The 13,702-nt window shown below is 39.8% G+C and overlaps 3 protein-coding genes across 4 annotated transcripts in view; 2 read left to right on the top strand and 1 right to left on the bottom strand.

Annotated features, from left to right (window-relative positions):
• The first annotated feature begins 181 nt into the window (after positions 1 to 181).
• Positions 182 to 3,015, top strand: prdx5 (peroxiredoxin 5). Of its 2 annotated transcripts, XM_072375059.1 has the most exons (7): positions 182 to 523; positions 1,613 to 1,747; positions 1,844 to 1,975; positions 2,119 to 2,157; positions 2,240 to 2,304; positions 2,647 to 2,765; positions 2,942 to 3,015. In XM_072375059.1, exons 1-6 carry the CDS (start codon positions 428 to 430, stop codon positions 2,750 to 2,752), a joined length of 573 nt encoding a protein of 190 aa, XP_072231160.1. In that variant the 5' UTR covers positions 182 to 427; the 3' UTR covers positions 2,753 to 2,765; positions 2,942 to 3,015. The 2 variants fall into 2 exon arrangements, with proteins under 2 accessions (XP_072231160.1, XP_072231159.1); XM_072375058.1 differs by having other exon boundaries at positions 2,647 to 3,015.
• Positions 3,016 to 5,253: 2,238 nt separating this feature from the next.
• Positions 5,254 to 8,280, top strand: banf1 (barrier to autointegration nuclear assembly factor 1). The gene is made up of 3 exons (XM_072374522.1): positions 5,254 to 5,345; positions 6,224 to 6,360; positions 6,783 to 8,280. Exons 2-3 carry the CDS (start codon positions 6,235 to 6,237, stop codon positions 6,927 to 6,929), a joined length of 273 nt encoding a protein of 90 aa, XP_072230623.1. The 5' UTR covers positions 5,254 to 5,345; positions 6,224 to 6,234; the 3' UTR covers positions 6,930 to 8,280.
• Positions 8,281 to 9,442: 1,162 nt separating this feature from the next.
• LOC140279301 (uncharacterized) overlaps positions 9,443 to 13,702 on the bottom strand; it is a 33,087-nt gene continuing 28,827 nt past the window's right edge. Inside the window, exons 6-7 of the mRNA XM_072374420.1 lie at positions 10,903 to 11,002; positions 9,443 to 9,845 (exon numbers count right to left, since the gene is read on the bottom strand). Coding sequence (XP_072230521.1) covers positions 9,717 to 9,845; positions 10,903 to 11,002 — 229 coding nt within the window. The 3' untranslated portion in view covers positions 9,443 to 9,716. The remainder of the gene's footprint in view (positions 9,846 to 10,902; positions 11,003 to 13,702) is intronic.

Raw genomic sequence — 13,702 nt, 5'->3', positions numbered from 1 at the left:
GCTTTCTTTCTCCAGTGTGACATGTCTGTTTGCTGTATTTTTTAAAAACTTTTTCTCAACATATTTTTCATACTCTGTGTTAACTGAATAAATAAACAGAAACAACAGCAAGTTAATTTTCTGTCAGAATTCCATCTGCAGTGTTGAAATCACACTTCAGCTTCTCTCCAAACCGCGACTCAAACAAACCGGACATATGGCTCCTAGCTAGCAGATGGCGCAGTAAATAAAGATTTAGCAGGCCTGAATCTGAAAGCTACGTTAAATCCTTACAGCCAAACCCAGTGTGGGACATTACTAGAGCTGCTGCAACTAGTTAAGCTAGAGTGACAGTAAGGTTGGGGCAGTGAAGGGTGTGTGTGAGCCCAACAAAAACCGCAACCTTCTCATACATAACGCTAGCTAGCTGGGTTGACAGCAAGCTATAATGCTCTCCATCTCAGCCTCTCTGTTTAAAACCACGCGAGTCACCCAGTGTGTCAGGCTGCTGCACGTCTCTCCGATCATCAAAATGCCAATTCAGGTAACAGTTACAGCTAACGTTAGCTTCACTGCACGTCCTTGGCGACTTAAAAGACGTAGGCGTATTATGCTGTAAAGTGGCTCAACGACACTGTAACGCTGTTTTTGCCTATAGCTCGTAAAGCTAATGGTCCTTTACAAACACGTCGCCATGACACCTCGATGACTCCGACTGAACAAATTTGCCTATCATTCAGGCTTCAATTGAACCGCAGAAAATCTCAGCACAGTCTGCCCGACATGTTTGAGCATAACTTAAGACAAGCAAAACACTTCGCAGCGTTTTGTAAACGGCCAGTGATGATACAAATGTTAACACCTCTGTAGTTAACGTTACTCTTCTGCTATTTTGCTGTATTCGTATTAAGTTGCACCCGCTGATTGTGTCCACGTATGCATAACTGTGTTGGATCACTTTACATAAAGCTTTTAAAAGGCAGTCATCTATTTCCAGCTGTCCTGCGTGACAATAAAATGGCAGATTCGTTTTAATAACAAGGACCATAACTTTTTGAGGGTGTAATTAATATTTTTAGTGCTTGTTAAAACTTATTTTAGGCAGTGATTGAGTAAAAACACGGTGCTAAACGGGTTTTAAGTGTTGCGCTAAATTAAATCGGACCATTTATGTAGATCAACTCGAAATATCGTGTCGCCCCCGTGTGGCCATTAAGAGAAACACGCCCTATTGTAATTTAGCAGTTTTAGTCTCCTGAGACTGAGGTTGATCTGTAAATTATGATAAATGTGTAAACGAAATGTTTATCTGTAATATAGGATCCTATGCATTCACAACAAATGTAAGTAGGAAGGGCATTTTATGGTTCACAGCTTATCAATAGGTTGCATAAAGTATGTTAAACTGTCTCAGTGTGTAAAAACAAGAAGTATTTAAAAAGCTGAAAACAGAAGGCATCGTCTTCAATAAATGTTTGATTTACTGTGTTGGGTGCTGTGTTGCTCCTTAAGTAGGCAAGCAGGGATTTTGAACATAAAAGAGCCGATTTTTACTTTACAGTGACACTCACAGGGCCTGAAAATGTTGGCATTTTCCTTATTTTTCTTCTGCCTCATCTCAATCACGTGTCAGGTCGGTGAGCATCTTCCCGCTGTGGAGGTTCAGGAGGGGGAGCCTGGAAACAAGGTGGCGATGGATCAACTCTTCAAGGGGAAAAAGGGAGTTCTCTTTGCTGTACCTGGAGCTTTTACCCCAGGCTGCTCGAAGGTGAGACCCCACCCCGTTAACACTGCTCGCCATTTCCTGTACATGTCCATCTTGGCGTCCCCCCCCCCGACCTCATATTTAATTTGTTGCTTTCAGACTCACCTCCCTGGTTTTGTGCAGCAGGCTGAGGACTTGAAGGGTAAAGGTATACAGGAAGTGGCGTGCATTTCTGTGAATGACGCGTTTGTCATGGCTGCATGGGGAAAGGAGCACGGAGCAGATGGAAAGGTGTGGACTGCAACTTCAAAATGTGGTTTACAGTTGCAACACTGATAAATAGGAGGGTCGATGTTTCTTCAAAGATGCGTGAAATGCTAAATGATGCTTCAGACTGAAAGTGTGTTGAGCTTTTTACTGCTTTTTTTGTGCAGGTTCGAATGCTAGCTGATCCCACTGGAGCTTTTACAAAGGTGATGCTAATGTGTTGTTTATATCCTCTTTAAAGTTTTATGACTGTCTTTACTCATCAGCTTTTTCCTTTCTGCTTGCTAGGCAGTTGACTTGTTGCTCGACAGTGAGCAGATTGTGCAGGCACTGGGGAACAAGCGATCCAAGAGGTAATCATTGCTTTTGCTTAGTTCAATGGCTTGAGTTTTAAGCTTTTCAGTTCAGCTTTGCAGTGTGTTTGAAATCCGTAACGCATTAAACGAAAGTGAGATTGAGTGGTTTCTGGAATAAAAAATAAAAGCATTTTCACCTCTACTATTAGGCTCTTTAAATGCTTCAAAGTTCAATGCTATCATTAGTATTTATGGCACAGATGAGATCTGATCTGGCATAAGTTTAGTCTCATTTAGTCCTCTTTATGATGGATTTACAGGCAGCAGTGTTACTTTCATTTTAATCCTGTAAACTAAATCAGATTCTACCCTTTGTTTGTACTTTATTTTGTGTTTCAGATATTCAATGTTGGTGGAAGATGGAGTTGTGAAGAAGATCAACGTGGAGCCTGATGGCACTGGGCTGACATGCAGTCTGGCCTCCAGCATTCTAGCTTCGCTGTAGGCTTAGGCTGAGCCTGTTAAACCAAATTACTCACCCAGTGTTTCTGTGAAAGTTTCACAAATAAACCCCCCCCACTAACCTTTTCAAGCTTACTCCTCTTCCCAAAGACGGATCTAAATGTCATGTGGGTGCCAGTGTCAGGAACTAAGTTGAAGGTTGATTAATGCGCACAATTATGACATAAAAGACAATCCCAATGGCAGTTAACCAGTCTATGTATACTGTTACTTAAGAGTAAATAAAACTCACTCTGGAAGCAATAATCACAATGTTTTCTCTTGTGTTTATTGTGCATTAATGTGATATTTTTCTCAGTAATGATTACAAACACGCTGTTCATTCAGCCTTTCTTTACTCACAGCTCAGTCACAGCGCTGTCCCATTACAATCAGGTGGAGGTTTGGACTTTGGAACGCCTCGATTCCTTTCTTTTTCAGACATTCTGTTGTAGATTCTTGTTGTGCTAGGGATCATTGTGCTGTGGCATGACCCAGCTCCATCCAAGCTTTAGCTGTCGGACAGCAGTTGGAATCCAACTGTGTTGTCAATAGTTCGCATTTGGCTTGAGAATATTTTTGTGTACAGAGGAGTTCATGGTGGACTCAGAGTTCTGAGGCTGCAGAATTGTCGAGGTTTATTTATCACATTTAACAATTTGTCTACCAAAGAAGTCTCAGGTCTTCCTTATTTATAGCAGGTCTCTTCTTAGAGTTAAGATGTCATTACCTGGTAGGGACCCAAGTCAATTTATTAATACTTTATTAGTCCTCAAAGGGAAATAATTTTTCTGTAATTAGGGAAGCTGACGTGCACCTCATCAGCCTTACATGTGACCTCTGTAATATCTCCCGAGACCAAATTATTATCTAGTTTAAAGTTTTAACCTCTTTCACAAAGAGGTCCGAGGTCACTTCAGAGAGTTTTAGGGAACTCATACAAAGGGAAGACGTAGTGGAAATGTTTATACAGTGTTATTGGATTAAGACACCATAGTGAATGGATTGGTGTGTTGTTTTTGTAGCTTGGCAACAACTTAGCTGATGATGTCACACATAGTGTCGGGTAACACAGGTAAACTCTTAACAGACAACATGGAAAGAAACTCACAGCCAGTTCAACATCAGGGGTGCAGAGAGTTCCCTCTCAGTGACTTGTCCAGGATTACACCATCTGTCATTAACAAGCTCTGTGATAGGATAGATTTTAGCATCGTTCTTGCCACTATGTCTTGGTGAAACACATATTCCTGCTGAATCCTTGTCTGTACTCCCACTGGTGATCTCACACTTACAGTGCTGATTAAGGAAAGAAATGATTTATACTTCTTCCTCTTTTTTCTCCATTTTGCCCCTGCTCTGCATACTTGACATCTCCCCTTAATCGTCTGGATTTTGGATCTTATTGCGGGCGTCACTTGGGCACATACAACAAGAAATAACATACAAACACAGACTGAAAAATGTATAAATTAGTCACCAACAAGCAGGCAGCTGTACCAGTGACTCCACAACTGGGCTTGACCTAGTGCCAAAATAATCTTCTTTGCTGAGACACTAAAGTAGCAAATAAATGTATGCATTACATTTCTTACAACAGTGCAACTGCACCACCTCAGTCTCCTCAGTAATGATCTCATAGCATCATTGTACTGTAGTCTCTGCAGACTAGCTTTTCTGTAATTTGACCACAAACAAAGACGTCTTTGCCCCACCTGTACACACACTGAACTTCCACAAGAGAATACTTACCTGTCCATATATCATGCGGCATTGCCTATAAATATTCTCATCATCTGTTGTTCGGTAATAACATGTCCAAGGTATCTTAACCAAATTACAAACACTAAGACAATAAGCACCAGACAATTTAAATTCTCAGTATTTAAGACACTGGTCTTCTTTGGTTCTACAAATCACGACAACACCCTGACGATCATTGTGTTCATTATTATGTTCCTTTCTATATGCAGAACAGGTAGGAAGAAGCTCCTGAAGGCCATCACTAAAAATCACAAGATCATTTGCCTACATTTACATGTTTTACCAGTAAATGACCAACTTTGTTTGAACTGGTTTGACCAGCTTTCAGCTGTCTGGACACATATTTTATATATAGATTAAAAAGAACCAGGGATACAATCCCTCATTGTCAGACACCACTGCTAACCTCAAATGGGGCTGAGACTCTTGCCCCACCTAATTTGCATAGTCTGATGGGGATAACACTAAGTCAAGTTTCCTACTTTATATTTAGGCACCCCTCTTGACTCAACTTCACAGATAACGTTCTATGATTAACACGCTCAAACGCTTTAGATGCATGAAGAACACATAAAAAACTGGTATCTAATTATTTTCTTTAAGTTGAAATGATGTTCTCGGAAGTAAAACCTCAGAACTGAAAGATAATTAAACATAAGATACTGTCATGTTAAAAGACAACAGTGTACACTGTGAATCCACGATGATTACGTCTTGTGACGTCAGCGCGCCAGCGCAATGCATTGTGGTCGCCGGTGCTTCGCTCAAAACAGAAACCATACAGCTTTAGTTATCAGTTACGTTATCGGTTTGCCTAGATAGGACGCTAAAAGGTAAGTGAACACGCACTGATATAAAGTTAGCTTTGTTTCTATTTACTAAGCTCTCAAATAACGCAGAAAACTGGAACGTTATATATCAACGGAGAGCAAATTCAAAGAGAATAAGCGAAGCAACGTTGAAGCAACATTAGCGTGAAGGCGCCTGAATTACGAGCTACAGGTTTCCGTAGCGATAATTTTAAAGGCTGTGCTACTCTATTAATTATTTACGCATCACAAAATGTCTGAAAGCAGGAGGCACCCACCGCCTGCAAGCTTTGGTAACTTATGCAACTTATGAGGAAATAACCAAAAAGATAAATCTGGAGGTAGTGAATGTTAGCTTGTGCCAAGATTGTTAGCGCTGAAATGAGTTGCGCGCCCAATTCAACACTGGGTTTGTGTCCTGACTGTATGGAAATATAACTCCCTAAAAAGCAGATTTTTAAATGAAGTAGTCCAGTTATGCAATAGTCAGGTAATACGTGATTAGATACTACTCAATAATCAACACCAGTTTAGTGACTTTTTGCGGCAGCTGCTCAGTTTCTGTAAATATCAAATTTCCATCTAATGACCTTTAACCAAACAGTCCATTAGGTACAAACACATTGGAGCAGAGTGGATTAAAGTTGCGGATGCCATTGCGAACAATTATCCTTAATATATGGGCAATTTACGGTAGTAAAGAACCAAGGGATATACAAGCAGGTGCTTTCAGATTTTAATTGTAGACTTGAGATGATTAATTCACTAGAAATAAGTGGTTTAAAAAAGAAGCTGCCAACCTGCTCGGAAAGGGTAAGAGTTTTATACAATCCCATTAACGTGCAGCAAACAAAGGTGTATTTTGTTATCATCTAACATCCATCGTTGTCTTTGGGTTACAGCTCTGACAGCCATGTCGTCAACATCCCAAAAACACAAGGAGTTCGTGGCGGAGCCCATGGGCGAGAAGCCTGTCATGGCCCTTGCAGGCATCGGAGAGGTCCTTGGCAAAAGACTGGAGGACAAGGGTTTTGATAAGGTGACTGTGTGTGATTGATTTATTTTATGCTACTTCAGATTTGTCACAAAAATATTCTCATGCTTAATTTAACGTTTAATACAACAGGCTGTGAAGTCAGTTCCTCTGTGCTGGGTAGTGATTTAATCTGCTTTGTCTATCATCCGTCTCTGGAAAAGGAAAACTTGGGTTTATGTAAATATGCTAAATTGAAATGAAAGAAATGTTTTTAAATACAAACCAGTAGAAGACACAGTTGCCATGAAATTTGCCAGCTTTTGAGCGGACACCCTAACCTGTTTATTGTGTATAGAGTAAGGACGAAAGTGGTGATCTGTCATTCTGTGTAATGATGGTTGAGCAGTTATGCATTGTGACATAAAAAGTGTCACACCCTGGCCTCTCTTTCATTTTCTCTTCTGTGTTCAACTGTACTTCCGCAGGCGTATGTCGTCCTGGGGCAGTTTCTGGTGCTCAAAAAGGACGAGGAACTTTTCCGGGACTGGCTGAAAGAAACCTGCTCGGCAAATGCCAAACAGCAAGGTGACTGCTACGGATGTCTCAAAGAATGGTGTGACGCCTTCCTATAAACATTCGCTCACTGTTTTCTACTCCTGAAGTTCAAAATGTACATTACATCTTCAGTGATCTTGATTCAGTTCAGCTGTAACATATGTGTGCGATCCACACCGTACACGCTAATTAGGATGATTGACACACGCTCTTCTCAAGTAGATCCAAACCAATAGTAGCCAGTTCACTGTTTCTTCCATTTGTCGTTGAATTAGTATGTTAAATACAGGATAGTAGCAAGATGGGATGATCCTAACCGTCTGCTCACTGCCAGGAGCCACTTTTCTGCCAACATTTTGACCCATTTTTAGTGCTTGTTTTCATTACTATTAAGTCGTGTTACAATCATGCAAATAGGCATGGCTGTGACACGCCTTGTTACTGTTATTACAACTGGATATGATGGGTAAACAGCCGGCTCAAACTGGCTAGTTTCCAGTTGTGAGGGAAGGGAAGTAGCTCAATTTCATCACCAGTATGATCATATCACACATCCCCCAAAAAAGATGGGAATGCCCTTATTTTTAGGTTAAAAAACGACTGTAATGTACTGAAGAATTTGCCTTCTCTAAGCTCAACAGTGCTAGTTTGTTCTGTGTTTCAACCTTTAACCTTTTTATGAAAATGTTTTCACTTGTTAGTTTGGCACACTTTTCTTTCTGTTTTATATGGTTTACATGTACAATTCAGACTAGCACACATGCTCAATAATTGACTTGTTAGGGCCATCGGAGGGTTTAGGTTTAAGTTCTATCCTCTTGAATCTTAAACCATATCACAGTTTAGTATAACGTACTGTAAGTCCACCGCTGATATTTAAGTGATTTGTTGAGGAGGCGGGCTGTCTGTTCTGTGTCTTGCTGGGAATGTAGCTGATCGGTGTGAAACATGGAAGCTAAACCTTAACTGACTAAAAACTGGGCAATGCAGAAGTTTTGATATTTTAGAACTGTATGTGTACAAGCTGTTGTTTTAACTTTTGATATTGCCAATGAAGAAGCAACTTGGCTGCGCCCCACCCCTGGTCAACTCTGAGCCTATTTTACCCCGAAGGAAATGTATGTAAATAAAGATGCTGAGAACCCAAACACTGTCACGAAACTTAAGCACCAGATTAAGAAGTCAAATCGTTTGTTAGCAATGGCTTTAAATGCAGATAAAATTCCACCCACAGTGTGTATGTGTTCATAGCTGACCTTGATATTGTCTTCAGCTGTATTTCAAAACATTAGAGGCCTTTACTGCATGCTGCTGTAAAGATCTGGTTAAGTCTCAAGAGCTAAAGTGCATGTTCAGGCTTTTATCACATAATCTAACATGCATATTGTCTTATTACATGTTCCGGTTTTTAATCAAATAAAATCACAAGAGACTGAAAATCTTTTGATGACAGCGTGTTTTATTTCACTGCTTCATACTCCATGGTTATTTTTTTTTCCTGCAAAATCTCCAAATGTCATACTTGCAGGGTTCTGAAAATACATGTTTTTTTTGTTTGTTTAGTTTGAAATTGTCTGGAACAGGGGTTCAAAAAAGTTTGATCGTGTTAAAGATGCCACGTAATGTTTCCTGTTTCTTGGGATCAGATATGCAGACACTATTAAAGACCGGCTGATCCTTGAGTTCTCCGGAAACCACTGATGGCCCCTCGGATATGAACATTTAAAATGGCCACGTACACTTGTCCTTTAATCGTACATTAGAACTGCTTTATTTGGTCTTTGCCTGAAAGAAATACAAAATTATTCATGTGACAGACTCTTAACAGCCGGATGGCTGATTTTGTTGCAATGGCTTAGATTGAATCTCTTATACACCCCTGGAATGTGTTGTTTTTGGGTGGGCTCTGTGTGCTATTGAACTACAAAATCTGGACTTTACAGTGATCAGATGCACATAATTGTTGCTTAAGATTCACAGTAGCACCTATACGTACACACACACACTTTCACATCCACACCACAGCAACAGTATAGAAATGAGCAAAATGCTGAAATCTTAATAAAACCTTAAAATAAATCAACCGCGTGTTAAAATCCAGTCATAAAACAGCCGTTCTCCTCGGTTAATACAAGTAACTGCCAAAACACAGCTGAATGGGGAATGAAAAATACGGCGGGTGGATGGACGGGATGTAGCTCTGAAAATCAGCAGAAAGAAATGGGCAAAAAGCTCATTTTCTCTACCTTCAAATGGAAACTGAGTTAACGATGGAGGATGTATTATCTACTGTCTGTCCCTCATTTGCCAGATCTGTCATGGACATTTTCTCAGCGTGGAGCTGTGGGACTTGACCTGTCAGCATCTGAGACGTGTACTGTAGCACCTCTGTAATCCACAGATCTAATGTGGGAGTGTCCATCCCGTTAAAAGTTTCCAATGCAGCCGTATCCGTATGAATCTGCTCCTGTGACGCTTGGAGTTGTAGCTGTTTGATGATCAGTGTGTCGTCCTTTTTGGCAGTTACCTGTATCTTGAATCATGAGATATGTGTTTTCGATCAGATGATAGCTGCCCCCCCACCCCCTCCTCCCCAGCAATTTTTCCCACTTTTTATTGATTAGATCTTTAAGTTTAGTCTCAAATTCTTCTTCTTCTTCCCCTCTTAACACGTAGATGTTCGCAGTTTGAGAATTTAGCTCAAGACATTTTCTAGTTGATCATATACTGTACATCGGACGCTCTTACGCAGGGTTACTATAGTACATTAATGTCTCGTTTAGGTTGGAAGTACATGTACACACTGTACATACATGTACATACTGTACAGTTGTACTTTTGATCACGACAATCCCTGATTCGTCTCAAAGCAGAGCGCAGAAGAATTTCTTCTCCCTGAAAGGGTTCTCTGAGGTGGGCACGGGGGTGATCAGGGGGTCATCGCAGGAGTGTGCGTCACAGTATGCCATCAGGTCAGCTGCTGCCTTCGATACCTGCAGGGAAGGACCATGTGATTTAGAGCAGTTCATGGTGCAAATGTTTTCATCCTCAGTAATCTCCAGTCAGAGTCTGGGCTCCATTTTGAGACTGTTGCTTTTCCTTTCTATTAACAAGGACAATCTCTACAAAGGATCTACAATTTGACCTGAAAGAAATACTGTTTTAGCCACTTTACACTCAGGTGTGGGATGTACTGTAGCCTGTGCTATTTAATCTGAAGACTGACATTCAGGGCCTGATGAACTCTGAATGACTCCACAATGACATCCCTCAATTCCCTCCATCTTCTTTCTGGGCTCTCTTCTTTACTCTCCTCCCACATCTTTCGGTTGCAAATTGTTTGAGAAAATGTACTCATCCGTTCATTTCCGGCTCAGGTCCATCCGTGTCACCGCACACGTTGTGTTGTGATGACAATACCTCATCATAATAAAAAAGCTCCGTCTAAGAGCCCAAATCGGATAATTTCATACACATTCATAGGGTTTGATATTTCACTCATGTTTGCCTAAAACTGAATGACAGAGTACTCTTTAGTTACAACCTAAAATCAAACATCCTTTTTTATGAATAATGTTGAAACTTTGAGGAAACCTTGACAGTTTGAGGAAAAAAAACAGGTGTTTTTTATATCTCAATACAGCAGCGGTAGGACAAGTATATTTGACTGGAAGATATCTAAATCTGCCCCTTGAATACCTAAAAATTGATTTAGCAGATTTTGCTTAAAACAGTTAAAGTTTTCACATCATACAGCTTAGTGTGAATGGATGCTACATGTCTCCTATTTTATTTTCATCTTATGTTTTTGTTTTTTTTTTCCTTTTAAAGAGGCAAGGTGCCTTTGCGATATGTCTTTGATGCCATTTAGGAACATTGAAGAAGCCAACACCATTTGGAAGCCCTCCAACTGGGAAGCATTGACGTGAGGTGCATTCGAGAAGGTCACAAGCGCCTCAGTGCTGAACTTAATCACTTTTGTATCTAATGAGTTTTTGAGAGTGTTGTACTGGTGCATATTTGGTGTCTGAGGAGGTCAATTTATCTTACCTTTATCCTGCAAAAACTAGCCTCAATCTTCAGTTGCTCCACGAGCTTCCTGGCTTGGCCGACACTCATGGTGCTGTTCACTGGGGTGTCTCCTTTCATCCTATCCACAAACACAACAGCATCAAAAGTCTTGATATGAATTCTGCAATTCTCTTTTATTTTGAATAATTTTCAATAATAATTAGTCTCTGTTAAATTATAGATCCAGTGTTCCTAGGTTTATTGATAGCAGATCAAATTAACTATACGTAAGAAACTGTAAATATAAAGACAAATAGATTGTATTACACTTTTCTGTAGCATATGGTAATTAGGCAATCTCAAAACTAATAGTACTTAACTGATGATTTATATATTCAGGCAGTTGGATGTTTCTGGTAGTAAAGTATGATTATTTGACAATTTTGTGTGCTAGAATCAGCACAGCTGCTACATTATGTCACATCGTATAGGAGCTAAAGGCTGAACATGAAAAGGCAAAAGAAACAGACTGACTGGGCCAAATGGTTCATGGCCCTCCAAATTTCTCCCACTATGAGCTTGAAAAGCCACAGAGATATCAAATGTAGAATGAAACAACCACTGCAGTCTCTCAGACATTGATGAAATCAGGAATTATTATGCACATGACTGAATAAAGACATGTGTCACAGATGGAAAAGGAACAAAATAAGATGGATTGTCAACAGGGAAGAAAAAAAAGCAGAGCAGCAAAGGAGCGAGTCAGTTTCAACCATTCTGGACCTTTCCCCGTTGTCTTCTTCCTTTCCCTCCGTCCACCCCCTTTTCTCCTTACCCGTTTTATATTCCTCTTCAGGTGCAATCTTCCCCCCTCTTCTCTCTTCTTTTTCCGCTTATGTTTGGTGGTATCAGTGTAGCCGGACCCCACCCCTCACAGACAACAGCCTGGATGGTACCCTGCTCTGTACAGTCCAGTGCACTGCAATTTTGCCACAATGAGCACTAGATTTGTGGTGGATGAATGGGACCACCCCCTCGGTGGTGAGTGGTAGCTGCCAGACAGCGGGAGGGGGACGCCATTAGTGAAGATTTTCTTATGTGGGTGGATTGTACCATATCTGTGCTTCAGAAATTGGGGCCATCTGAAATTTCCCAGGTTTCAGTCACTGGCATGAACCAGGGTGATTTATGTTGGTGTGATATTTTAAATGTTCAGGGCTGAGAGACTTTATCCATCGCAGGAAGTGGTCTCCATAGGCTTGGATCATGATGTGTCTCTGTGCCTTATGTGATGCCCACTCTCTCCTCTGTTGCTATGGGGACTGCTGCAGTCCGGTTTAGCGTTTACATCACGTAAAAAATTAGGAGATTTCAACTGATATTAAAATGAATGTGGGCTACAAATGACCGGAATGTCTAGTTTTGTGTATTTTACCGTGATAAAAAAAAATATCGATACGAGTATTTTTTGTCAGTACGTCGTCTTTAATGACGCTATCAGACCAAACACCTTGCGAAGAAAAGAGCTCCTGAAGCACGTATCCCACAACAGCTATGTCAGTTACATCGTGCGAGTTTTTAAAAGAATGACAAGGCCTTGTACGTATTTTATTATTCAGGAAATAGTCTATAACACAAACGCATTGTAAACTCAAGTAAATAGAGCGCCAAGCAAGAACACGACTGAGTATTTATGTATCGAAAAGTGTGCGACGCCATCTTTGCTAAGCTAGTGTTTCCTCTGATTTAATGGCGCTATGTTGTTACTCGTATTTCTGTTTCAAGGCAGGGGCCTGTCTTCCAACTTTTACTGTCTCTGTTAAGAAAAAAAGGTTCCTGCCAGTTGTCCCTCCTGCTTGCCGTACAAGTGTCTGTGGGTAATGAGCCCTGGACTTAAACATGTTCAAGTTCAAACATACATTATTACGTAGATGTAAAGAAACGACTGAATGTCCATTAAACTACAAGTATAGTCCTTTGAAAATGGAAATATGTGTGTGTGTAGCTCACCAAAACTTATTCAAATAAAACTTAACAAAGAATTGATTCTATTTGTGCTTATTTTTAAAAATTAAAAAAAAAAAATGAAATAAATCGTGAATAATCAGGAACTTTAAACATAAAATGGAGTGCGGTGATGAGCCAGTTGGAGAAAAAATATTGCTTATGTGGTCCTCAAGATAAGAGAAAACGAGGATGAAGAACAACAAACGTCTCTTACTAAACCTAAAAATGAGATTCAGATAATCAGAAGGAAAAGCGTTCTCAAAAATATGGCTTTTAAACTTAGTTTTAATTTAAACTAAGCATATTTGAATCTGAATCAAACAAACGTGATTAAAAACAACCTCTTTTAGAGATCACCTTAATAATCAATTCTTAAAGCTAACTCAAACAACATAGAACTAAACAACTGGAGTTTAGATTAAAATATCTTTGATTTGTTGCTTTTCTGAAACAATTTGTGTAACATGAAAGTCACAATCTTCCCCCAAAAAAGAAAGTTTGGTGAATGAAACTAAAACACCTAAGTCGAATGGCTAAATAAACGTCACTGAAACTTATGAACATTTCAGTCTAAAGTAAAAAATTGAGTATAAAACAACTGGCATAGCTGCTTTAAAAAACAAGCAAGGAAACATATGATAAAATAGATAAATGAACAAACAAATTAATAGATATACAAATGAATAAACAAGAATCTTTAAAAAGCTTGCTTACCACTTAAGGCAAATATTTTGCCAGATGTTTCACATGTTTTTAATACAAATCACCAACATTAGCCGTGATATAGCAGCCTTGATATATTTTACTTAGGCAGTGAAAAAAACTTGGTGTT

The sequence above is a fragment of the Leuresthes tenuis genome, unplaced genomic scaffold (genome assembly GCF_036924035.1).
Source record: "Leuresthes tenuis unplaced genomic scaffold, fLeuTen1.0.hap1 SCAF_21, whole genome shotgun sequence".
NCBI classification, from domain to species: domain Eukaryota; kingdom Metazoa; phylum Chordata; class Actinopteri; order Atheriniformes; family Atherinopsidae; genus Leuresthes; species Leuresthes tenuis.
Note: the sequence above shows the minus strand (reverse complement) of the source record. Positions and strands in the feature narration are given on the sequence as shown.

What these genes read in the sequence shown, in the direction of transcription:
- banf1 (XM_072374522.1), top strand. Translation starts at nt 6,235, where the DNA reads ATGTCGTCAACATCCCAAAAACACAAGGAGTTCGTGGCGGAGCCCATG. An exon ending in AGGACAAGGGTTTTGATAAG is followed by an intron (nt 6,361 to 6,782) that starts GTGACTGTGTGT and finishes GTACTTCCGCAG; the next exon opens with GCGTATGTCGTCCTGGGGCA.
- prdx5 (XM_072375059.1), top strand. Translation starts at nt 428, where the DNA reads ATGCTCTCCATCTCAGCCTCTCTGTTTAAAACCACGCGAGTCACCCAG. An exon ending in TTACCCCAGGCTGCTCGAAG is followed by an intron (nt 1,748 to 1,843) that starts GTGAGACCCCAC and finishes TGTTGCTTTCAG; the next exon opens with ACTCACCTCCCTGGTTTTGT. An exon ending in GGGAACAAGCGATCCAAGAG is followed by an intron (nt 2,305 to 2,646) that starts GTAATCATTGCT and finishes TTTGTGTTTCAG; the next exon opens with ATATTCAATGTTGGTGGAAG.